This window comes from Malurus melanocephalus, unplaced genomic scaffold (genome assembly GCF_030028575.1).
Source record: "Malurus melanocephalus ecotype Western Australia unplaced genomic scaffold, MMel_1.1 scaffold_61, whole genome shotgun sequence".
NCBI classification, from domain to species: domain Eukaryota; kingdom Metazoa; phylum Chordata; class Aves; order Passeriformes; family Maluridae; genus Malurus; species Malurus melanocephalus.
In genome coordinates, this window is record NW_026623293.1 from 2,807,158 (window position 1) to 2,832,744 (window position 25,587).

General features: G+C 38.5%; 1 protein-coding gene across 4 annotated transcripts in view; it reads left to right on the plus strand.

Annotated features, from left to right (window-relative positions):
* Positions 1-25,587, plus strand: part of ABCC4 (ATP binding cassette subfamily C member 4) — a 146,459-nt gene that overhangs the window by 98,390 nt on the left and 22,482 nt on the right. Inside the window, exons 21-29 of one of the 4 annotated variants that reach the window (XM_057366223.1) lie at positions 450-600; positions 1,242-1,361; positions 5,135-5,245; positions 6,731-6,831; positions 8,951-9,142; positions 13,211-13,366; positions 17,339-17,428; positions 17,905-18,077; positions 24,341-24,446. In XM_057366223.1, the coding sequence (XP_057222206.1) occupies positions 450-600; positions 1,242-1,361; positions 5,135-5,245; positions 6,731-6,831; positions 8,951-9,142; positions 13,211-13,366; positions 17,339-17,428; positions 17,905-18,077; positions 24,341-24,446 (1,200 nt within the window). Of the gene's footprint in view, positions 1-449; positions 601-1,241; positions 1,362-5,134; positions 5,246-6,730; positions 6,832-8,950; positions 9,143-13,210; positions 13,367-17,338; positions 17,429-17,904; positions 18,078-24,340; positions 24,447-25,587 lie in introns of those variants that run through there. The other 3 variants (XM_057366224.1, XM_057366228.1, XM_057366226.1) reach the window with 3 other exon arrangements.

The window sequence follows — 25,587 nt, forward strand, 5'->3', positions numbered from 1 at the left end:
TTGAAAGTCTCTCTTCCAACYGTCAAGTCTTTCAACTCAAGTTGCAAGCAAGTTTTTCACCAGGAGTGAAAAAACAAATCCTTGATTCACCAAGGGTCCATTACAGTTTAGTTGTCTATTACGTTGGCCATCTGTTACTTTGTTACAGCACTTSCAAAATGCAAAGAAAGACACTAAGGTTCAGTCAACCATCTTTGTAAAGCATTTCTTAAAGAGCAAATAATAGAAGAAAGCCATAAACTTAGTCAAAAATAGTCAATTATTACTGTAAATTTTTCAAGTTGCTTAAAAATAGAAGTTGCTCATATGTTATACAATGCATCCGCTCTTAAATGTGGTAGTWATGTTTAAATGTTTAAGTGTTTCAATAGTGTTAAATAGTTTTATACTTGTTCTAAATTAAATTCTTCTGGCAAAGAGTTTTTTATTTTGTTTCTATTGTGCTCCAGACTCTCCTACAGATTTTTGGTGTGGTGGCTGTGGCTGTGGCAGTGATTCCTTGGATACTCATCCCCTTAATTCCACTATTTATTCTTTTCATTTTTCTTCGACGATATTTCTTAGACACTTCAAGAGATATTAAACGTCTAGAATCCACAAGTATGTAGTTTGGCGGGACAGTTTGAACCCTGCTTGTTATTCTGTGAAATGCTAGTATTTTATAGACAGTTGATCAAAGATTTTTTTGTTTTCTTTGCTATGCAAATAACTTCCTTATTGCCTTGGTTCTCAACTAGTGAATTACATGCTTAACTCCTGTTTTGCATAATGATGAACCTAGGGTATGCCAGTTTAACTATCTGTAAATAAAGCTAGTTAAGAACATGCTGAGCTGCTGGTCTTTGGGACCTTGCATGCATATACCTTGCACTAATAGTATTTCTGACCTTATCTGACTCTTGTGCCTGACATCAGCTTGACTATGATATGGAATATTAAGCATTATGAATAACATGGGTGCCTAATGTCATTAATAAAGCTCACAGAATTTCTTCAGTGACAGCTACTGTTAAAAATGTAAGACATTTTTGTATAAGTTAATCTGCCTGGCTGGCTGATTCTAGTTGTGTAAGAAGACATTAGTTAAAGATACTGCATATTTATTTGAAAAAKATAGAAAAAGCAGTAGAGTAGTTTGTTTGGTTAAATATAAAATGGTAGGATTAAAGATTAGTGTTGTACAAAAAGAATTAAATGTTGTCCTTCAGCTATTGCTAAGTTACTCTCATTTCCCTTTGTAGCTCGAAGTCCAGTGTTCTCCCACTTGTCGTCATCCCTCCAGGGGCTTTGGACTATTCGGGCTTTAAAAGCAGAGGAAAGATTTCAAAAATTATTTGATGCACACCAAGACCTCCACTCAGGTTTGTGATGAATTGATGTGAAAAATCAAATACTTTGCACTGTGGGAGGGAAATATCTTATGCCCTCAGCGACATGTATATAATGTGCATTAAAATCAGTAGGAGCTGTGCATTTGTCTCTTTAGGGTAAAATTTCTGTATTAGAACAAAAACTTTATCTGTGTAGATTTAGAGAGTTTACTTCAGGCTGTAATATAATTTAGAATATTCATGCATATGTTTGGACAGTGTATAAGATAAATGGAAGTATACCTGATAAGAATACTTAAAGAATAATTTTTAACATTTTTCTGTATTCAGTCTTTAAGAAAGGATGGGCGAGAGATGGGGAGGAAACAAGCTGTATTATGAAGCATTYGATATTAAGTAGTGTGCTAGGAGTAGGCAAATATTAATAATACAAATAGTCTTGGGAAAATTTCATAAATCTAAATTATTTTTTACTTTGAGCAGGGCTTAAATCTAATGTAAAGAATTAACATCATTGGAAGGTGTAACATACTGGTATTCTGCAAGCATAAGTAATATAATTCAGGTTTGCGCTGTGATTTTTTTACCTTCTGTTCTTTAAATATTCCCTTACAATGTTTTTCAAGATACAGCATAATGCAAGTTTTCAATTTTGTGCTTGTTAGGTAAGATTGTGAATTTCCTCTGTTGTAAGACATACAAGTGTATTCGATGGCTTTTTTGTAATTTATAGATTTACAGGGTTTCAGACCAGACCAGCTGATCCTTTCTGTAGTACAGTTTATCACAGGTTGTAGCATCGTGCACACTGACCTTGTTGAGCCCAGTGACTTGTGACTGGTGTAATATATCTTCCTAGGAGGCACCTCTAGCTTTGAATTTCCCATTTTTTAATATTTTAGAGTTGCTAGTTATCTGACCAAATCAATGTTGCAGTAGCTGATAGTGAGGGAAAGTTGTTTTGTAGCTTTGTATTAAAAGACATTTTTAGTCAATAAACTGCATATAGATGCTTCACTATACAAAGAAGACCATGATATTTAAAAGAATTTTTTTTWATATATTTTAAGGTCAGATCTAGGGAACATGAAAACACTTTCATTTTTCAGTCACTTTTATGCATCTCCCTAACAAAACTGTCAGTAATACCCCTTTTGGGCAGATCAGGAACCTGGTTTTGAGGTTAAGCTTCAGTGCTTATAGTCACACCCTTCTGCATACCTAGACACTTCATCTTGGTGTCTTTCCCCCCAGAGTCTTTGGGGTACACCAGCTGGCTTTGTGTGTGGGTTTTGGTCATCACAGGGAATGTGTCTGGACAGCAAAGGAGACCAACACCATCTGGGCTGTATTAACAGGAGCATAGCCATTGGAAGGAGGGAGGGGATTATCCCCCTCAGCACTTGCTAGCCCACACTGAGCGTGCTGCATCCAGTTTTGGATGCCCAGATCCAGGAAACRTTCTAACAAACTGGGAGTGAGCTCTGTGGAGGTGCCACTGAGAAAGGCTATTAAGGAGAGATGTCTTTGTAGGAGGAGGTAACTGGGCTTGTTCAGCTCACACAAGAGGCAGTGTACAGAGGATTTAATAGCTGCCTTCCAGTGCCTGCAAGGATCTTGCCATAAATTTGGGCTCATCACCACGGTACATAGTGGTAGGAGCAAAGAAATGGGTATAAGATGTAACAAGAGARGTTTAACCTGAATTCAAGGAAAAACTGTTTCACTGTGAGCACAGGCAAGCAGAGGAAAGGATTCCCCAGAGGTGCAGGCCTCATCTGTGTTGACTTCCAAGACTCAAACAGCATAAATTGTGGAAGAGCATACCCTCCAAGCTGACTGTGCTTGGTTAGAAGGCTGAACTAGAGATTTCCTGAAGTTGTTTTCACTGGATATTTGTTCGATAGTAAATGTGAGCAGGCAGTAGCTGATACAAGAGAATACCTATCATACCAGCTCACAAAGTTTTTGTGAATGCTGGGTTTTTAGGTCTCCAAGAATTTTAAATTCTCTCCTGCATTGCAGAAGTCTCTCCCAACCAGCAATGGTTTTGTTCAGCACTTTTAGCTGGAGTAGTGTCATCCTTCCTATTTAGCTTAGGACTTGGGACACTTGCTTTGAACTTTGAGGGATACCYATGAATTTAGTATTAAATAAATTTTGGATAAAAACATCTAAAAAGCATCCTGACATTTCATCAAACCCAAGTTTCTTTCCTGCCAATGCCCATCTCTATAAGCAAGCCCATGAGTCATCAGACCATGGGCTTTATTCATTCCTGTGACTGTCAGAGTCCTTCCTTTATGACCCCTGTTACATAACGAGGGTGCAAAATGACCCATCTCAAGTTCAGTGTGCCTGGACTATTAAGGTCAATGGAGCAAAAGCTTGGAGATGGAAAATCTGCTACCCAAACATCCCACTTCMTTATCTTAAAAGTACACTATTGGACCAAAAATGACCTTTAATGTCATCAGGAAGCTTCTGTAGGTTGTTTTTAGGGCCACTTGGTTTCTGGATTTCAGAGAAGTAACTAAATTATCATGGTGAATTCAATTTCTGGAACTGGGTTCTGAATTGGTGCAGCACTCCTGTGTGTATGTCATTTGGTGTGCCCAGGTGTATGACCATATCAAATGTCTTGTTTAATGCAACCCTAAATGCTGAATGTGTGGTCAGCCTTATGCAGTTAGGGTTGATGTAAATGGGACTAAGAAGTTACCAGCTCTGTACCTTACCTGGATGCCTCTTGTCATCCTCACTCTTACCCTCTGCTGCCCTCCCGATGTTACATGAAGGTTTCTGTTGGCTGAATTGATTTGATCATTCCATAATCCAGCTGTCCAAGATGATCAGGCTTAAAACCAGATTTACCTCATCTCTRTCTTACAAAAGGGAGAATTTTCTTAGTTTGAACTTTCCCCAGCTCTGGGCGGAGGAGCATTGAGCACTCCAACTGCATTGATCTTTAGTGGGAGTAATGGCAAGCAAGGCAGAAAGGGTTGGAATGGTAACCTTCTGCTGTGACTTGGTAGTATCTGGAACAATCCTCTGACTGCAGCCTGAGCAATGCATAGTGCCATACTTTGTTATGGCTACTTTGGTTCTGGTTTTGGCCCTGAATTCAAACACTTTGCCTTCTGTATCGCAGTGACTTTTCCTGTCATCTCTCGTATCTTGTACTGTAGCATATCTATCTGGGATGGAATTTAGCACCAAATTGTGAACACCTGCATGTGAGGGCAGAGTGGAGATGTCACCTGTGAGCTTCCCCAAAAGTAATATATATATGACATYTGGTCATGTGAATAGCTCTGTATAGCTACACTGGCTGTATTGAGTAGCTCCTACAGGGGTTAAAGGCAGCTGTAGCTGCCTTCTAAAGACTTAGCTCTGACACTTGTGTTGTGATACGTTCTAGCTAGAAACCTGTAGACTGTAGTCCAGCTGCAGTAAATGTACTTCTGCTTTTTGTATAAGACTCTTGAGTCCACTAGAGTTCAGAAGAAGCTTCCATTTTAAATGAATGGACTGTGCTTCAAGCCTTGACTGTTTTTTTTTTCTCTTCCTGTTACTGTATGTTATACTAGCTGTGGTTGCTATTGGTGTGAAAACTAAGTTACACAATTTCAAGAAAACTGGTCAATATCCTGATTGTCATCAGTCTGCACTGACATGCACTTCAAGATGGCAATGTTGAGTTTTCTTGACAACCTGTAATATTGCTAATTAATTTAGTAATAATTATAGAGCTTAGTTTTCTAATAATCCACTGTTTTATGTCTTTGTAAAATACACTTTAGAGGCCTGGTTTCTCTTTTTGACAACCTCAAGGTGGTTTGCTGTGCGTCTGGATGCCATCTGTGCCGTTTTTGTTATAGTGGTTGCTTTTGGTTCCCTGATTCTCGCCAAGAGTAAGTACAAATGTTAAAAGAAGTTCACCCAGTAATTACCATGTATATTAATGTCTAATTCTTTTTCATATGTTGCTGTTTCTAATTGTTTAAAGGCTGTAATTAAGTTAAATGTTTCTTTCTAGATCATGATCTCATCCTTAGTGTAGTGCATTGGGGCTGTATCTGCTTTCCTGCAAATACTGGAGGCAGTTCAGACATCTTCTGGGCTGAGGCATGCGTCTGTCATCATCCCCAAATGGGCAAACAAACGTGCACATCTGTAGTCTTCACTTTTGAGATTTGGCTTTCAGAACAATAACAAGAAATAAATCTTTTTCTTTTTCCCCACCTTTGTCTTTTTCTTTTGGGCCTACAGGGCTTTGCTTTTTGTACTGAAACACCCACGGAGCTGCCTCTTAACAACTTTTTTCCTTTTTGCACATGGCACAGTAGGTCAAAAGGCAACCTAAAGTTCCTAGGGATACTATTCTCATATCTTGGATCAGTGGGACAGGCCAGTTCCAGAAAGAAAATTGCCTTGTAATAATACATTTTATGTTCACTGTCACTCATGAACTGTCATTAGTGTATGCATCATCCAGGATGTAATTGGGTTAGATGTACTAGAATGAGATAGTCATCTGAAACATGAAGGAAGAAGTAATTATCTTGGACATGAAAACTAGTGCTAATTTGCTGGTTTTGTTTCTTTTCTTTTTTTATTGGATAAATTTTGTATGTGCACATGTGTTTTAAAATTTGAACACTCTGTGCTGCACAACTCAACAAATTTTGAGCTGGGTTTGATGTTAGTCGAATGCAAAAAGACAAGTCAAACAATGGTCCTGAATCTTTGCTTGCCTCTGGATAAGGAGTAGCTGTCTTGAAGTCAATAGGACTATGTTAGGATAAAATGTAAGCAAGTCAGAGGACAATGATGGTTAATACGAGGGCGGACAGAATCCATTTATTTTGTGAGAGTAGACTCACTGAACTCATTAAATGCTTTTATAAACGGGAAGAAATACTCTTTTCTGTTACTTTATCTGATCTGTTATAAGAGTACAAAGTTGATGTAGATGTGAAAAATTTTGAAATAATTTTGTGCTATTTTTTTGCTTAGGTTTAGGGCTTTATCTAATTTCCTTATGAAAAAAAGTGAAGAGTTAACTGATGTTACATAAGTCAGCCACGTAGGGAGGACCCTAACAATCTATCTAATGTGATCTATGTAATGGACCTCAGTTTTTAGATAGATGCCAGGCCAAGGAGAATTGAGCTTGTCATTTCAAATAGACAGTTTCCAAAATGTACCCAAAAAATGCATCATTAGCTGTTCTGCCTGGGAGTGCACATTGCACAGATAGCAAGTACTGTGTAACCAAAAAAAGTTCTGGCTGTGATGGCTTCTATCATGTAAGTAACCTCATTAAAGTGAATTTAACAGAAATTTTGTGTAATTACAATGTACCTACTTGAGTCTCTTTTTCCTCTCTTCYGCAGCTCTGAATGCAGGACAGGTTGGTTTGGCACTCTCCTATGCAATCACCCTCATGGGATCGTTCCAGTGGGGTGTTAGACAAAGTGCTGAAGTTGAAAACCTGGTAATGTTTATTTCTTTTCCCCTCTTGCTTCCTTTYATGCTTGTGACATGAAGCCTTGAGGATGGGATAATTAACTTAGGATATTAATATCTTAGCAAACAATTGAGGCATCACTCTGTAGTCCATAAAGACAAATAGCTTCTTTTAGATTATAATTTGTTCAACTGATTTTGAATGTTTCTTGAGATGGATTGTGTCTGGGGACTGTCCTCCATTCACAGTAAGGGAGGTTTTACAATCTCCCTTTACAGCAGAAAGGAGACTGTTAAGTTATGGTGTAGACAATTGCATTGCAACTTGCTAAAGTTGCAATAAATTAATCCTTTTCTATATGGAAGATTTTAAATTGTGTTTTGTATTTGGTATTTATAATTTATTGTTATTTATTATTGCATTTTAAAATTTTATTTATATCCCTCATAGCATTTCTAGAGTCCTGTTATTCCATTGCAAAGGCTTATAATGTTTTAATTCATTCTGAGTTAACACAAATGTGAAAGTGCTTGTTTATATTCAGCTGAGAAAGTTGTGTTTTCCAAAATATTTAATGCAAAACTCCTTTGACAATTCACAGTATTTACTAGCATGTTCTAAATTGCCTGTTTACTTTCTTAAGATAATACATAGGAAAAATAGATTGTGAAAACAACATGCTGAACCTGGGATTTTTTGTGTTGTGTTGACAACTGAAGTTACTTGTAATTACAGTTTGCTGTCTGGGAAATAATGTGTAGTCCTTTTGTAGAAGTTACAAAGCTGTGCTTAATAACAAACCAACGAGCAAAATTAATAATAATAATGTTAGAATATTTTTTCCTACTGCGTTACTTCTTCAGTGCATTTTTCACACACCAGTAACTGGTGGTGACAGGTTTTGTGAGAAACGGAAAGAAAGCATTCAGGTTTTTTTCATACCATTGGGGATGTTTTGGATGTGTCTGTGGGAGTATCACATGTACTGAGTTGCTTTCTTGGGGGCTGTGATTCAGAAATACCTTAGAAGAGACAGGCTTGCCATTCGCTAAGCTGGCTTTTATATGGAATGCTGATCATTTGATGGAACTGTTTAGCATAAACTTCTTTGACAGGTGGACATCCACCAAAAAATCCCTTGTAATTAAAAGGTGGCTACAGATGGGGGAAGTTAGAACATTTCTTCTCTATTCTGTTCCTAGCTGGTCAAAGGAAGTGATTGTCACATCTGTTTGGTGGTGGTGTGCCCTTGCCTTGAGTCCTGTGCGCAGTTTTGGGTGCCACAACACAAAATTAGGCTGTTGGAGAGCATCCAAAGGAGGGCCACGAGGATGGTGAATGGTCTTGAGGGGAAGCCTTAGGAAGAGTGACTGAGGTCATTTGGTCTGTTCAGCTTGGAGAAGACTGAGGGGAGATCTCACTGCAGTTACAACTTCCTCATGAGAGGAAGAGGAGGGGTAGACACTGATCTCTTCTGTCTGGTGCCCAGTGACAGGACCCAAGGGAATGGCCTGAATTGTGTCAGGGGAGGTTTAGGTTGGATATTAGAAGAAGGTTCTTCACCCAGAGGATGGTTGGGCACTGGAACAGGCTCCTCAGGGAAGTGGACACAGCATCAAGCCTGCCAGAATTCAAGAAGCATTTGAACAATGTTCTGAGGCAAATGGTGTCATTTTTGGGAGGTTGTTCCTGTGCAGGGCAAGGAGTCAGAGCTCATTCTTGTATCTGCCTGTAGTTCATTTGCAGTTTCATTTCTAGCTTTGTCTTTCCTACACACAGTGGATTGGTGCCATCTTAGTCAAGACTGACAGAGAACACTCTTCATTTTCTTAATACTTATTCACATATTTAGATTTGTAATTAATCTCGCTAATGATAAATGAATGCTTAGGTATGGCATTATGTATCGTGATAGATTTGGATCTGTAGTAGGACATGAGATGCATTCTTTCCACTTTTTTAGTTGTATAAAGAAAGTATAGAATGACATCAAATACTCTTATCTGTGTTTAAAAGAAAAACTGAGGAGTAATTTACATTGAATCTTTATAGTAAAAACACACACATATATTTATAAGCATGCAGTATTTGCAGTATCTGCAGTAGGATGAAGTTCACATATTCATGTCTGCTTTCCTCCCCTTAGATGATATCAGTAGAAAGAGTAATGGAATATACAGAGCTTGAAAAAGAAGCTCCTTGGGAGACCAACAAACGTCCACCACCGGAATGGCCTAGCCAAGGAATGATAGCATTTGAAAATGTCAACTTCACTTACAGTCTAGATGGACCATTGGTTTTAAGACATTTGTCTGCTTTAATTAGGCCAAAAGAAAAGGTATGTATATGGCTGCCTTTGGATATTCACAGAAATTAAGGAAACATGATGAATTGACAAGAACCTGTGTACTAGAAATACATTATAAAATAGGCAGATGTTAGGAAAATARCAAGTGCTCTTTTAAAAAACAAGCTTTAGTTATATTTAATAATAAAAGTTATGATTTATTTATTTCCTGTAAGTGCGTCTGGGAACATGATATTTGAGTCAGTCAAAACAAGAGACTCAACAAATCTGATAATTTCCTTAAAATTCTGAGAGCCTTCAGAAAGTGGCAGATGCTGTAAATACCAGCCAAGCCCAAAATGTTCAAATTCAGAGCAAATGCAGCTATATCAGGAAATTGGGGCTTCAACAGAGGGAACATAATTGGAACCAATTATGTCAACAGACAAGGTGAGCAAAAACAATTGAAAATAAGGAATGTACATGCCCTTGCACTGAGCTGCGAATGGAAAAGGGAAGAAAGAAATACAAATCAGTTGCATAACTTTGGAATTTGGTGTTTTATTTCACTTCCTTTTGGCTACCAATCCAATTAACTCCCGTCATTAATTAGATTGGTTGCCAAAAGAAACATAGAAATAAAACTCTGCTTCCTCTGCAAATTTGACTATTTCTCCCCAGTTTTGACGCATTCCCTGTTGAAAGAGTGCTGCAGGGAAGGTCTCCCCCACAGACAGAATTAAATTAGAGCCCTGAAGTGTTAATTTGCGTTTCTCCACATTTCAAATGCAGGTGTACTTTTTTGATTAGGAGGTCTTTCCTAGGAGGCTGGTTTAACTCTACAGTCATTGCCCTTGCCTCATTTGTAATACGCTTTTCCATTCAGATCCAAGCCCGTTTCTTTCCACAAGTGGTCAAGTGTAATAACATGAATCTTAGAAAATTCAACTGGGCTCTGCTACATTGAGGTGATCTCTTGGTATGCGTTGTGAATGAGTTCAAAATGGGCTCTTGAGAAGAAGAGCCTTATGGGTTGTTCCCTTTGCTGTTACATGTTGTTCCAGTATAAACAAGTTCCACATTTCTCAGTGAGAGACAGGAATAAAATTGAAGCAGAAACAAGAGATACTAGCAATGCAGGACTCAGTCCTTGATGGGGGCAGGAGAGGGATGGATGACGGGGTGTTCATTTTTGCTGAGCAGTTTATGCTGTGCTTTCCACATGCTGAATTTGCTCATCTTGAAACTATTGCCAAGAACTTTGAGTTTGCCTTCTATGATGTTTTGCATAATACTGCAGTAGGCTGCCACTGTGTAAAATAAATCTCCCAAGCATCTCTCCATATATTGGTTTTAATAAGGAGAAGCATCTTTTCCAGTGCCAGCTTTCCAGATCTGTTGGGGATTCTTCCCATCCTGCTGTCAGTGAGAGATCTTAYGCCTTTTCAGGCCCCTGGCTGTCAGAGACATCTGATGGCCTCAGTGCCACTGGCAGCAGCAATGAGTTTAAGCTTCTGCTTATAGTTTTTCTTGTAGCCACCCCAGGGCCCAGTTTGGGAAGCTGTGGGTGCAGTAAGAATGAAGGAGGTGATTGCTAGCAAATCACTCATGGGTTAAGGTTTCTTGTGATCTGTTTGTCTCAGCATTCAGTATTTCCCTGCAATCAAAGCAGGCCAGGAAGGACTCTGTGTTTTAAACATTTTTGCTGGTGTAGTGTGGTCTGACGGACAGACCAGGGAGACACAAACTGCTGTGTCAGCAGCTGGCAATKATTAACCTCCTCTGCTGCTATAGCTGCTGCTGTGGGGAAGGTTAGCATGTGTACCACTGGGTTTTAAACACCACTRTCTTTATTTCAGGGAGCTCATGAATGCTTATTGGCTAACATTGTCAAATACACCTTTTCCTGAGAGCTCCTAGGTCTGCAGGCTACATGAAAAAGTTGGGAAGGTGCAGATGTAGATTTACAGCATGACAGCTGTGCTCTCACAGCGTACCCCGAAAGGGAGGTTGCCTGAGGGATAACAAAGACATGGGCAGTTTCAGTGGAGTAGCAGACATGCTGTAAATCTCACATTTTTTGTGCAGCTCTACTGTGAAGTACAAGTGACACTTGAGTAATGATGAGCCCAGCGTGGCAGGTGTACTCCTGTGTATGCACATGGCTTTTATCAGGCAGTGCAGTCCTGGCCATGTGATTGCTGAGAGGTGGCTGGCACTTCCATTTGCAGACTGTCGCTGTATTTSCACTGTGAGCGTGGGCCTCTGAAGAATAAAATGTGTTAAAAAAAGAGATGTGTATACTGAGAGCTGTTTCAAATCCTTGTCAATTTGCAGCAGCCTATAGTCAATTGAACCAACGATACAAATAGATTCTTCTAAATGTTGAAGAGCATAGTCCTTTCATTTGATGCCAAACTGAAAGTGGAATTTTGACAATATGCAGAGCAGCTGCATTTTTATTTTAAGTATCAATGTATTTTTTTATGGTTTTTTCTTTATCTCTTTGATACAATACTTTACATTGACATTTATAGAGGAACAATTGAACTTTTGTTTTCACAACTCTGGTTGTCTGTGGTCTCTATTCAGCATTTTCTTTCTGAGCTATAGTTTATCTGTTCAGAACTATTTTTCCATTGTTGCCCTGATATAATTTAGAGTACTAGACATTTTATCATTTATTGTAACAGATTTGCTTAAATTAGTCTGTTTCTTTAATAACAAGCACTGTAAAAATGTTTATTAGTTTATATACAATAGTACAATAATGAATGGTTGGATGAAATCATTGAATCAGAATGTAGAAGTAGAAAATACCTTTTAGATTATGTAGCATAAATTGCTCCTTGAAGTGTACTTTTTTTGTGTATTTTGTATTTTTTATCAAATGTGGGCACTGCTGTTTTGTCTGAACTTAGTGTCTCTGACTGAAAGTTTCTCCTTGCACTTTGATGGAGTTTCCTGTGCTTAATTTCTTTTCAGCAGTCATTGCTGCATACATGTGAGTCTCAGGCTAATTGCCCTCTGGTGTCTGTACGTATATTCATGAAGGTTTTCATCTTTCTTCCTCCTTTCTGCACCCCAATCACTTTGCCAGGCTATATTATACATGTTTAATCCTCATAAATCCTTCTCCATCAAATCAGTATCTCCAACCCACATTAATTTTGTGTTGCACTGCTCTGAACTCTTTCCAGTGTGCTGATTTTTGTTTGGAAATGCAGGGTTTAGAACAYAATGCAGGAAATAACAAATTCTGCCAGATCAGATTTGTGTAGAGAGTTACACCCATTCTCTGATACAATTGACTACTGTACATTGTTTTTCTCTAAAAACCCTTTACCCGATCACAACATTTTAAAAAAATTAAAAACAGAACAAATATTTGTAGGTCTTAGCCCTTTTTGTCATCAAAGGTACCAATCTCATATTTTGCATTGTCTCTATTTTTCTGAAAGCTGTATGTTTTTTTCACACTGCCTGTGTCTTCTGATTTTTTTTTGGGAACAAAGAGAAGCCTGAATTCATATTTCTTCTTTTTGAAAAGGAATTTCAGCTGGCTGTCATGGCCTTGTAGTTTCAATACTTGTTGAAGATGTCTGAAGTATGGATACAGTTTATAATCCTGCTACTTGAAAGTACTTCACCTTAACCATACTAACCAAAATCAGTCTCAATTATTTAAATTGGGAATACATTGTTCCCAGTGTGTTTTATGGGAGTCCTTTTCTGGGTTGAGAAGTAGAAGCATGCCTGAGATGATTTGCCTAACATCACCCAGCAAACCAGGTTTAGTATAAAAATTAGCAGCCTTGAATCACATTTCTTGATGTATTGAGCCACTTCACCTTGTTTGCACAATAAGACACCACGCTCTAAGGGGAAATCTTTCACCTTTGAGTATGATCCAAGAAATCGTCGTGTATACAAATGTCACTTGAATCCAAACTRATTTAAGGGGAGAGGGTTTTTCCTTTTGGAAGAATGTTAATTATAAAAAGGTTTTATTTGCTACATGTTCTACTGTAAATCCTGTGATGTTGTAAAAATGCTCGACATACTAATTTATCCTGAAAAACTCACGGTTTAATTGTACATTCGTGGCTTGCACTGTAGGTTGGAATAGTGGGAAGAACTGGAGCTGGGAAAAGCTCTCTGATAGCAGCCCTCTTTCGCTTGGCAGAACCTGAAGGAAGGATTTGGATTGACAAGTACTTGACATCAGAGCTAGGACTCCATGACTTGCGGAAGAAAATTTCAATTATACCTCAGGTAAGAGMGTGACTGGGTTTGTCAGAGATACTTTGAATATAATACTGTAGTGTTTAAAGTGCTTTGCTGGGATATGTTCCCCCTGCACCCCTGTATGCAGTAGACACAGGAACTGTATCAAGGTGTCATTCTCACTTGAGTGAGGTCTTGATTATTTTAAGATAAACAGAATCAATTTTGGGGACTGGAGCATTTTCTTCCTAGTTTTGTACCCTGTGTGTTCCTCTGGAATATCTGTGTTTAAGTGTTAGCTGTATGCTGTCCTCCCGTCTGKGGAAGAGCAGAGAAAATCTGATAAGTATATACCAATCTTCAGCAGTCCTTTGAAGTCACTTGATCCTTTGGCAGCAATTCCTGCCTGATGCGTTGCCTGAAGTGTCCTTAGTAAGGGACTTTGAAGGACTCCTTTCACCTCTCTAGTCATCCCTGGTCACTGACTGGTGCTAGATTTAGAAAGAGCAAATATGCTACCTAGAGGTGAGCTGTCAGCTTTTGCATTATTTGGAGAAGGTCGGACAGAAGACGAGGCAGACAGACAAAAGAGGTCATTGTGACCCATAAACAAAAACTTGATGAATTTTAGAAGCTGAATGCAAGAAAGGTTGCAGTACAGGAAAAAGGCAAACTAAGAGAGTGTTGGAAATAGTTTCATCTCTCATGCTGGAGTAGGAGAAAGGATGTTCAAAGAAGTCCAGTAGGTCACAGGTCTTCTCTCTTACTACTTTCATGAGACATTGAATCAGAGAAGGGTTATGTATAACCTTAAAACTTAGAAGGCAAAGTCTGTGCATGTTACAGTTTCATGAGAGTTCTAGTTTGTTCTGGGAGTGTTTCATCTCCACTGAAGAGGAAGGAAGAGTGAAAAGTTCATATGATGCAAATCTGAAGTAGTATTTTGGAAAGCAGTTCACCTGCACTGTTCCAGTAGGTAGAGTGAGCAGTAGGCTGTAAACAGAGGGATTTTTTTGCCACGTTTAGCATTATTTCTCACATTTCTCTATTTTATTACAGAAGCTGTATTTAGAGTTATGTCTGAATGTGTACTAGTCTGTTGGCASGATGGCAGTCAGAGTATTACTTTCTTTAAATTGAGAATCTGATAGAAATGGTAATGAACAGTAGTTCTAAGCTCTCTTGATTACCTGCCTTTTTTTTCTCCCAAGAATAGGAGTCAAAGAAAAGAAACAGGTATGCTGTTTTAAAAAAATTAAAAATAAAGATTAGGTACTTCCCCAGCAATTGGATTATTGCCTAATGCAGGATGTCTTTTGTTTCTGCATGCTCAAGGCTTTGTTATTGCAGTACTCACTGGAACTAGTCATCTTTTGTATCTAAAGATGACTTTATATGGATTTAAATTCAGGGTGTTTTTTGTTTGTGTGCAGTGTTCCTTTCTCCTGAAATTAGATGATCATCAGTTCATTCAAGGTCCACAGTTTTTTGAAAGCCTTGCCCGTAGCTATTGTGGGTGATTTTTATATTTTGAAGAATTCAACCCAGTTGAACAAAATAGGATACTGAGACAGGAAAACTGCAGGTCAAATACAGTTTCTACATGTTGATTGATACAGATGCTCAAAGTTCATTGCATTAATTATACATGTGAGGTTTTTTCATACACAGGTCGGTCGACATAGTTCTAAAACTTTTAGTCCAGTGGAACTCTGTGATTTTTGTCAAGTTTTTATATGGTTATCATCATAGTCCCAAAACTTTTGAGTGTCCAAAGGCTAGCAAGTAGCATTCGTTGTTGATATAAGGGAAGACTGTTTCTACCAAAAACATGCAACACTATCAAGTGGTGGTCCTAAGAAGAGGAGGAGGGATGATTTGGAATTGGGTTTCTACTGTAGTAAACTGTATGATAGGCATTGTCTTGTACTGTGCTAATAGTAGTGTCAATAACAGGAATAGCAATGTAACATCAGGTAGTTATTTTGCAGCAAATACCTTCATAATTATGTGGGCAGCTGTAAAACCAGAGAGAGAGATGCTTATTAGAATTGCAACATAAAACATGCTAAACAGAACCATTCCTAGAGAGTGATGAGGCAAGACTGAAGTTTTCTTATGTGTAAGTTTAAATACCTACCTGGAGAAATAAAAATGTGCTTAGGCTTCTAATTGCTTGCTTGGATGGAGCTGTGTAAAGGTTGTGTTTGTAAATCTTTTYTATGCAAATGTTGTCTGCCTCTCTTGACTGCAAGCATTTTTACAACAATTATTTACAGGTTAGTCTTATTACTTTCCTCTCGTAAACCAGACTGTTTTAAATAATAATCTGTGTCAGAAATGGTAATTAAAAAATATYCTTATCTTCTGTTGCAGTGCATGTCTGTTGTTAGGACTTTTATAGTAGTTATGAACACTTTATAGGTTCAGCCTCTTCTTCTGCCAACCTATAAAAATGGATTGAAAAGGAAAATAAATGTAACAATACCTTCAAAATGCGCCAAATGGTTTATTAAAATGTGTATTGTTAAACAAATTACTTTCTAGGTGTTTTTGAAGAAAACTGGGTTTTGGCCTGGAAATGTTTTGTTTTAAACCCTTTTGCTAATTCAGCAGGTTTTTAATGAKGTRTCTGCTATTGTAGCAGATACTTTCAAAGAATTTGCAYGTTACATCTAGAAGKGTGTATCTTTTTTAATRCTGCTTCTGGCATGTTCTGTCTTTATAATTCTTTTATAGCACTCAGATGGTTCAGAAATGAAAAGACAATAAAAGAGTTAAGGTCTGAATTCAGTTCTGATTTGCTGCAGMCCTTTGGAGCTGGGCATCACAAGGGTTAGATGGGGAGTAAGTCATGACAGGTTAAYCTCAAAGTAAGCTGAAGGTGCCCACTGTAAGTTAGACTTTATTTCCTTGGGGAGAAAAGAAAAAATAATACATTTTGCCTAAAATTTCTCCAATTTAAAGAAGACTGACAACATGATGAATGGCCTCCATTTRTGATTAGCAGTGTTACAGCTTTTGACTTGTTTTTGTCTTTATGTGTGGTATTAAGATGAGTTTAGCCCTAAAGTCATGTCAGTGCATGACTCTCAGGTCTGGCAACTTGCATTACTGARTACTGATCTGTTGCTTAAGGAGTTTTGAACCAAAAGTCCTCTTCCCACTTATTAAATACTACATTTTTCAGTGTGATTTGATTTGTGCCAGTTTGTTTAATTATCTGTTATTGGTCTGACTGGGACCTGAAGTAGAASAAAACTTGCTTCGACCACAGGGAAACCCACAATGGTACCTGAATGGGATAAGGTACTGATTTGACTCCCTGGTGTATTTTGAGTGAGAGCTTTGCCCAGCTGTGCTCCAGTTCTAAGTAAGTTTGCTTTGGTGCTGTGGCAGTATAGACTAACTTCGATGTTTTTAAGTTTTAAATGGTGAAAACTGTTCCTACTTAGTCGTGATAGTAAAACGGAAAGGCTTTTATGGTATGAAGTGAAAAAAAAAACCAAACTCATAGCCAAACAGAGAAGGAAAACCAGAAAGGCATTGGGAACTCTTTGATTCCTCTCTGTTTATGTACTTCAAAACCAGGTTTTCAAAACTGCCCAAAAGTAATTTAGGAGTGTGAGCTCATTGAGAGTGCTAGTTGTTGGTTTTCATTAACAGTATCAGGAGGATAGCAGTGATTTCATGTAAGTATATATATAGCTTGTGGCATCAGAACAGTGGCATGTAAATGCCCATTTAAGTACCGACATAACTGTGTACAGCAATGTGCARACAGACCTGTCCTGTTTGGTAAATTATCTTCATACAGAGTAGTTGAACACTTGCCTCCTCCCCCCGCATCCCCCTTAAGCATGCAATTGTAATATACACCTTTGCCTTTCAAAAATGGTAGCTTGTTGTTGGATATTTCTGTGTTATTGTTGATATAAGTTAGCTCTGATTATCATTAAAATACTGATTGTATTATGAAACCTGTATTTATAATGGAATGCTGATTTTACTGGGTTTCAGGAACCTGTTTTATTCACTGGAACTATGAGGAAAAACTTAGATCCTTTCAATGAGTACACGGATGAAGAGCTGTGGAACGCCTTGGAAGAGGTGACTTGCTAAATCTAGTAATGTACATCTGGTATTTAAAATCCAAGTRAAAATAGAAGTACAGTGCTTGTGTGTATAAGGTTTTAGATGTTTTCATCAGGTTTGATAAGGTTATAGCTGTTGATGGACAAAAGTAGACTGTCATGCATTTGTGTRTAAGTGTGTTTGTGCATGTGTGTGCAGACATGCATATTGTTATATAAATCTTYTATGAAAAATTATCCTTTGGGATGATGCCTTGGTTATATTTTGATTCATATCTTGGTTTTAATGAACATTAATAGATCCTTAACAACATGCTTTAATGTTTTTAGAATTCTAATAACTGACACACTGAGTAATCCAACTTGGCACTTACTCATTTTGTGTCAGAATATAAAAGGCAAACCTTGCATACTTATTGTTGTGTCATCAGACACACAATAGCTGATTTAAAAGAGAGTTGCTCATCCTACAATATGTTGACATGTCAACAGGTGCAACTGAAGGAGGTTGTGGAAGATCTACCCGACAAAATGGAGACRCAGCTGGCAGAATCTGGGTCTAATTTTAGTGTTGGTCAGAGACAGCTGGTGTGTCTTGCCAGAGCAGTTCTAAAAAAAAATCGTATTCTTATCATTGATGAAGCAACAGCAAATGTGGACCCAAGGTAAAAAAARAAACAACCTGTCATATTAAAATGAGCTGGTTTCTCTTCTAGTATGTTCATCTCTGCTGTAGAGATGCTCTTAAATGCTTCATATTTCATACAGTTTGTATTGCTGTTTTATATTTTTGATGATACCATCATACTTGTCTATTCAGAAATGGGCGATTGAGCTTTGGCTATGGAGCAGATGATATAACCTAAGCACTCAAAATATCCCTAATTTCAGTACGTTCCACAGAGTAGGGAAATTAATATTCACAGCATATTTGTCCTGCAGCCATAGATTAGAAGACAGGAATGTTCTTGAAAATGCATCTCTGTAACATCAGAATAGCCATGAAACAAGTTGAGTTCTGTTTACTTCTGGAAGAAATGTCTGCTGGAAATAAATACAGAAGAATTAATTCATCTTGCTCCCAAACCCCCTAAAACTAGAAATGTGAAAAATGGCTGTAAACAAAATTGTATACTTTTGGTTATGAGACGCTGTCCTTTCAGATGGCTCAGATGCTGGTGTGGTAAGGTAAAGCAGAGGCACGGGCAGAAGGTAAGCTGTCCTAAGCACCACAGGAATTGCAAAACAGATTTGGAGATGTTTAAATCTACAGGATGGACTCACTTATTCATTATTTTGTCTTGCATAACTCAGGCAAGCAGAATTTTCCTGAATTCATTCCTGTTTGAACTAGGGTGTACTTCTAGAAGAACATTCAACCTCAATAGAAAAAAAAAATTCAATGACAACCCTTGTTAAATTGTTCCAATAGCTAAGTACCCCCACTGTTAATTTTTGAAACATTTGAAGCGCTGGTGGAAATATTTTGGAAACAATGCTGCAAACGTACTGCATCAATTAGTCTGAGCTGAATATATAGTTCCAACAAACTATGGCTTGAGGGAGAACTCGAAGTCCAAAGAGGACAATAACACAGCAAGTCCYTCAAACAGATGCACTAAGGATTTTGTATGTCATCTGGGCGTGACTCATTTTTCTAACATCTTCTTGGGGGAGAAGTGGTGCCACTGGGGTAGCTTTACAGTTCAGCTGACAGTGTATTTCTAAAACCTTCAGAGAAGTGAATTTACTTCCCAGAGGTTCGCTCTTCTTTTTTTCTTTCTTTCTTTTTCTTCTTTTTTTTTTCTTTTTTTACTATTGGTTTATTTTTGGTGGAGTTCTGATAGATTAATCATAGGTGTGGAAATTTAATGCCATCTTACTTATCCTCCCTCTTTTGGCATCTCATATGTGTGTTCTCAACTTACAGTATCCATTTAATTGATCTTGATTAATGTGTGCTGCAATATATATTATAATAAGGTAAATGTTTGTTTGTATCAACTCTAGGCATAACAATACAAATAATAACTTGGAACTTCTTCTTTGAATTCAGTTTGCATTGCAGTCATTATTACCTTTTCCTTAATGTGTTGGTATAACTAGAGCCAAGTATTTTTTAGCTGTGCAATCTGATAGGGTGATCATCAGGAAATGCTGATGTGGGTTGCTTAACTGAGCACTTAGGGAGGCATTTTTGGCGTGTAAGGAAAACCTCCTCCTCTTCTGATGCACAACCCCCATACCTGGCACCCTTGTCTCTCACCTGGCAGCAAGCACACATCATATCAAGCACCTGAGATGGGGAGACCACGGTGAGCTGCCACTGGCTCTGGAGATACTTTTCTTTATTTTTGTTTGTTTTTCTGGCTCTTGATTTCTCTCCCTCAGCAGCCTCAACTGCTGCTGCCACAGTGTCACTTCTGCCATTCAGCCTGGAAGCAAGTGTGAGAAGGCAGGGTGCAGGGCTGGCAGGAGGAGAAGGAACGTGAGCTGATGTGAGGCAGTGGATGCAGGGTGAGAGATGGGCACTGTGCCTTCGCCAGGGCTGAGGGGACTCCCCACCACATTTCTTCAGCTCAGCTAGGCCATTCTTATCTGCTACTGGGAGTGAAGGGAAGGAATTCAAAGTTCATCCTCATCCCTCTTCTCATATATTCTGGCTCCCATTTGTACCCTTATTTCCCTCSTTGCTCCTCTTAGCTGCCTCCTGCTCTGCGTACGGCAGGGATGTTGAGTGCTTTTGTAGGGGAGAGGAGGAGCTTGACATAAAGAAGGTTGCCCTAAGTCACACTACCTGCATGACTCATGTGATGRCTGACAGACATTTAATTTGATTTTGCCTTCTTGGTCCATTCTCACCCTTGAAGAATAGAGTCTGGTTTTAAAGCAGTTGAACTATTTGGAAAGTTGTATGAAATCTGGAGCAGAAGAGCCGAAAATCTTCATGTAGTTGCTTTGCTTATATACCAAAACAAAATCTTTAGTAACTGAGACTTTTTAAAAATACTGACTTTGTTTAATGTACTAAGCTTTCTGCTCACTGACTACAGTGTTAACTCGTATTTTTGCTTTTAGAGAACAAAACTTTTGGGAACCGAACCACTGCCACATTTTTACATTGGTTGAATCAGGTGAAAACAGCCATTGCACATAGTTCAGTTCATTAGCTATCTTAACCTTGTAAGGTTTAACCTTTCATTATATCTAACTGCTATCTGTAACTCTTTCACTTTTGGAGAAATTATCTAAGCCTSTCAGGAATTTTGTAGTGTGAGATATGCTTTCAGGACAATCCCAGGAGGACATTAGACAGAAGGTAATGACTTACCCAGTTTTCCTTTCAGCAGCTTGGTTGCTTCTCATTCAGATTGTATTTATTCTTGCTCTTCAGATAGTTTTCTTTTTGCACAGTCGACTAATTTAGGTTACACCAGATCTTGGGTTGCTGGGAAACTTGGTGTTAGATCCTCAACTTGTGGTGCCAGTAGGACAGCTATACCACAATTTTGTGCTTTCTTATTGTATTGTTCCTTGTAATAGGTAGTATTGTGGTTCCTGTTTTTATATRATCAGATTAGGATTGATAGCTTGTCACCCAGCAGCCCTGGTTTTGGTATTCARGGTGCATCTTTGGTTTTTAATGTGCCAGAAAGATGATGGCATTTGATCTATTGAAGTGTGTGATGAAACTTGGCACTTGCCTGGACACTTGCTCAGTGTAGGTAGACACCACTAAGAGTCCATTTATGTCCTGAAAAAGGAACAGAAATKATGCTTCCTTTGGTACTTTTGTAGCTCTAATGGGTATGTGATACCATCTCTACACTGTCAGCGCATAAATCTGTATACAGATGCTTTTCTTCTTGGTCTTTTTAGATTTTCTTGCTTTCCCTGTCTCCTCCCTGAGATTCTCCTGGAGGTTACTGGTGGTGCTTCTACCTGCTGTCCCAGAAACTATGCTGCAAGATCTTCAATGAACTTTGGGGAAGATCTAGCCAAATGTCAGTCAGCGGATATGTTTGCATGAGATTTCATACTGTGATACTTGAAGATGGAGCTGTTAAGTTTGTTCCTGATTACTCTGTAGTCTCATTTTAGAACATTTGTCACACCCACAATATGAACAGCAGTTTCTTGTTAGTGATAAGCTTGTATTCAAGAAATAACTGTTCAAGATAATCGTTTCATAGTATCTCTCTAAGAATGAGAATTTTTTTTTCTTGTAAATGTAGGAAGAGGAAGTGCTATAAAGAATACATGTAATAAAAGAAGATCTAGTAAATGAGTTCAGAGGACAGGGATGTTCAAGGCTGAAAATAGTAGAAATAACCTGAGTTGCAAATATTTCTGAGTCCTTTGTAAAGTTGTTCTCAAAGTTCCTGAGCAARCTGTGATTCTCTGTGTTCTGTAGAAGCTCTGCAGGAAACTTCACTTTGAGCTTGACTATAAGGAAAAAAAAAGGCTTGCTTGACAGAATTCTAGGGAGTATTGTCTATTTTGTTTCTATTTTGCTATTTTAACCATTGCAGAGAACACATCCTGCTGTCTCTATAAGGTTCTTCCATAGTGAGTGTTTCCATGGTTGTCCCTGATTTTTCTTTCCTTTTGTGGGCAAGAGTAGTCAAGTTATTGAGGCATTGCTGAGAAGAGAGCAAAAGAATAGGCATGCATTAGCACTGGTGTGAAAGCATTGCTATTGCTGTGATGTTGAGCATGATTAGCAACTTCCTTTTGTTAAGGAGATAGCACAGAGCTAAAGAACCTGGCCTTGTCCTGACTTCTGTCTCTTTTCCTGATTGCATACTGGCCTTGGTTCAGAARGGGTTGAAGAACACTTGCTTCCCACCTTGTTCATGAACGTCTTTTAGGAAGTAAGAGCACAAGGACCAAGCCCCTCAGGCTGTGGTCCAGTACCTGATTCTCTTGAGCTCATGACAGAACTTGGATGTTTCTGTCCCCAGATGAAGGTGAAAGTTTGAATGTGTGGAATTCTTACTTAACTATTTATGTCTTCCTCCTCTCTGATGATTCCTCCTGTCATCAGCAAGGATCTGTCTACTCCTTTGTCATGCTGATTGCTTCAGCTTAGCTCATAACAGAAGCTGTGTTTGTCCAGAGCATGATCTTGTACTTTACACTGTGGAAACTTAATGGTTGCTTCATTCCTGTAAGTCATCCTGTTCTTCTGAAGTTGTCTGTCCACTTTCTATTGGTGCTGCCTCCTGACATGGCAGCATCAGAACAATTCTCTTTGTGTAATTCATGAAGTGATACCAGATATTTATCATGTGCAGACAGATTCAGTGTGGAGTACTACTTCTCTAAAAAAAAAAATCCTACTTAATCAGAGGAAGATGTGTTTTATGAATCTTTTAAGTATTTTGTTTTCCCATTACCTTAAAAAATTTGAAGGATTAAGGCTCTGCAAGCAACTGATTGGAACCAATGTGTCTGCCTCAATATTCTAGTCTATCTAGCTATCTCCTGTATCTTTTTTTAATCCAGTCTGCAACATTTTAGTATKCTCCAGTCATAAATATAAAAGAACAAATTCATGTTCTGAAAATGAGGCCCATGCCTTCAAGTGCCTGACTTCTAGGTTGGGGCTTCCTTGGTCCAACTGGCCCCAGTATATTTTGAGTKCTTTGTGTCATCCTTCTATCTTGTATGAGAATTTTGGTTTCTGTTCCTTTTTGGCCATGGTTGCCACTKGTCTTTTTTTTTTTTTTYTTTCTTAAGGCTGATGGGTAATGCATGAGTATTCAGAAAGCCTGGCTTAGTGCCCAGGTTGGGAGACAAGGCTACCTGTGCAAATGTGGGCTGCCAGATCCTCTAGAGGGCATTCATCACCGGATGGCTGCCTAATCCAGGTTCTCAGATTCACCTTCCAGCCATGCCTCTCCCCTTTCACTGACTAAAGAGAGGACTGTAGAAATCTCCCCGTTAAACCYTGACTGGTGTGCTCTAAATTAGGTGGTGTCAGTGCTTCCCTTGGACAGTTAGTTACTTGAATAAGTAACTAACTTACATATATAACATAGTCCATTTCTATGAGTATTGCCCATCTTTTGCCTTAATGCTTGTTTATGTAACTAAAGACCATTCTCGTATCTTAACAACCTTTCAGTATAATTTTATTTCACAGTTCTCAGCTTTATTTGTGACAGTTTTTACTTCAGCCCTGTACTTCAGTGTCTGTGCTGTAACCTAGTTTTCATTCTTTACAAGTCTTATGTTTCCTTCTGCTATCCTTCTCTTAGGTAGTTAATTCATACAGTAGTCTTACTCTTAGCTTGAAATCTTTTATCTCTTTTCTTGAGTTGTGCATTCCAGTTAATGCTTTTGATTTACAGAGTATGCCAAGTTTCCTTTTTTTCTGTGTTTCATGTTCTTGAACTATTCCAGTATTAGTTTAGTTTACCAGCCATCTCCTTTAACTAATCTTCTTTTGCATTKGAAATCAAGAGCCTTAGTTCTAGGCTGTCTTGTGTTTGTTCTTCAGATGATTTGCAATGAAGGATATTTGCTTTCACCAACTTTTTCTTCACTGCTTGCACAAACTAAATTTTGAAAGAGAATAACTATGACATTTTTTGGAGTAGAAATCTGTAGGACTGTCTGAATCTACAGAATTTTCCTTTTTCTGTAATCAGTCTGGGAAATTAGTCTCCTGAAATGAAGTCTACTCCTCTACTTACAGGAGGAAACTTTTTCCTCATCAGGTGTTGGAGGGTAGATTTTGGAGTATGTTTCRTGATACACTTCCTAGTCATCTGGTATAACAATAGGAAGAAGYATTGTAATAAATTTATAAGCATATTTTCTTCTATGCAGTCAAATTTGATGAAGTCATAAAACCTGCCTGTCATTCAGTTATTCATGCAAACATCTTATTTTTGTCTGCATTGCTCTTGCTGTGTTTCAGAACAGATGAGTTAATTCAAAAGACGATCCGTGAAACCTTTGCTCACTGCACGGTGCTGACCATTGCACACCGCTTGAACACCATTATTGACAGTGATAGGATTATGGTAAGACAGTTAATTGCTTCTTTTTTTTTTYCTTTYCTGAAGAAGAATAATGTTGACTCTTCYTAATTTTGATCCAAAAGTGGGTAGGGGTGTAAGTCACATATTATCCAGGTTGTCCTAGCTACTGTGATTCACAGCTCATAAAACTGTAGATGTAATGATCTGAAAAGAATTCTTGCTTTCTCTGGCCCTGTGCTTTCCATCCTGCAAGGCATAAACCCACTGCAGGTGAGGTCAGCAGGAGACCTGAGCAGATAAACTCTTCCAGTACGGTGGAGTCACACCCAAGGAGTTCTGGACAGTCAGCTGGGTTCAGTCGGGTGTAGTAATGAGGTCTTGGTGGGTCAAGGGAGGCAGAGCCAATAGTTGGTGTGGCATGTGAGAGGAGGAAGTTGTGGAGGTTCTGGGGCAGCAGACATGGAGGGAAGGAGACAGCAGCTGCCCTGGGGCAAAGGTAGTGATGGGAGAAGTGGAATTAGACTGGTGAGGTAATGAACATGACCAGCTTTCTAAAGCAAGGTTCAAAGAAGATGAGGCACTACCAATGCAGCAACCTCTGCCATCTTTTCTCCTAATAAAGAAGTGTTATACCCTATCTGCCACATTTTCTGCCCCACAGTGCATTGCATGTGCACAGAAATTAGGAAATGCTTGCTGTTATTTTCATAAAGGCAGTGGTGTTCCCTGGGTTTTYATGAAATCTGGCTGGTTTGTGTCCTTGACATCATGTGCAGCCTGCAGTTTTACAATTATCTGCAATAAGAACACGAGCCCTTTGCAAGCATCTTCACAGCCACTTAATGAAATAGRGAATAASTGACATAGAGATCAAACTGTGTTCSTAAGAGGAACTCAAATTTAACTGGGCTTCATGCAGAAATTACCTTTCACTTCTTGGTGGTAACCTTATAAATTATTTCTCAACTCTTGTTCCATGGTTTGTATTTTTTACTGGCTGCTCAAAACATTTTAAAATCTTTGATTTGCCTGAAGTACACAAAACGAAACAATTCCATCTGCTGAGGTGAGTGTTCTGAGCTCRGTGATTATAGTTTACTTATAAAGAGAGAAACCGGCAGAACTGCCAGAAGTAGTCATGTAATTGCAAGCATTTAACTATAATAAATAAATATTTTCTTCT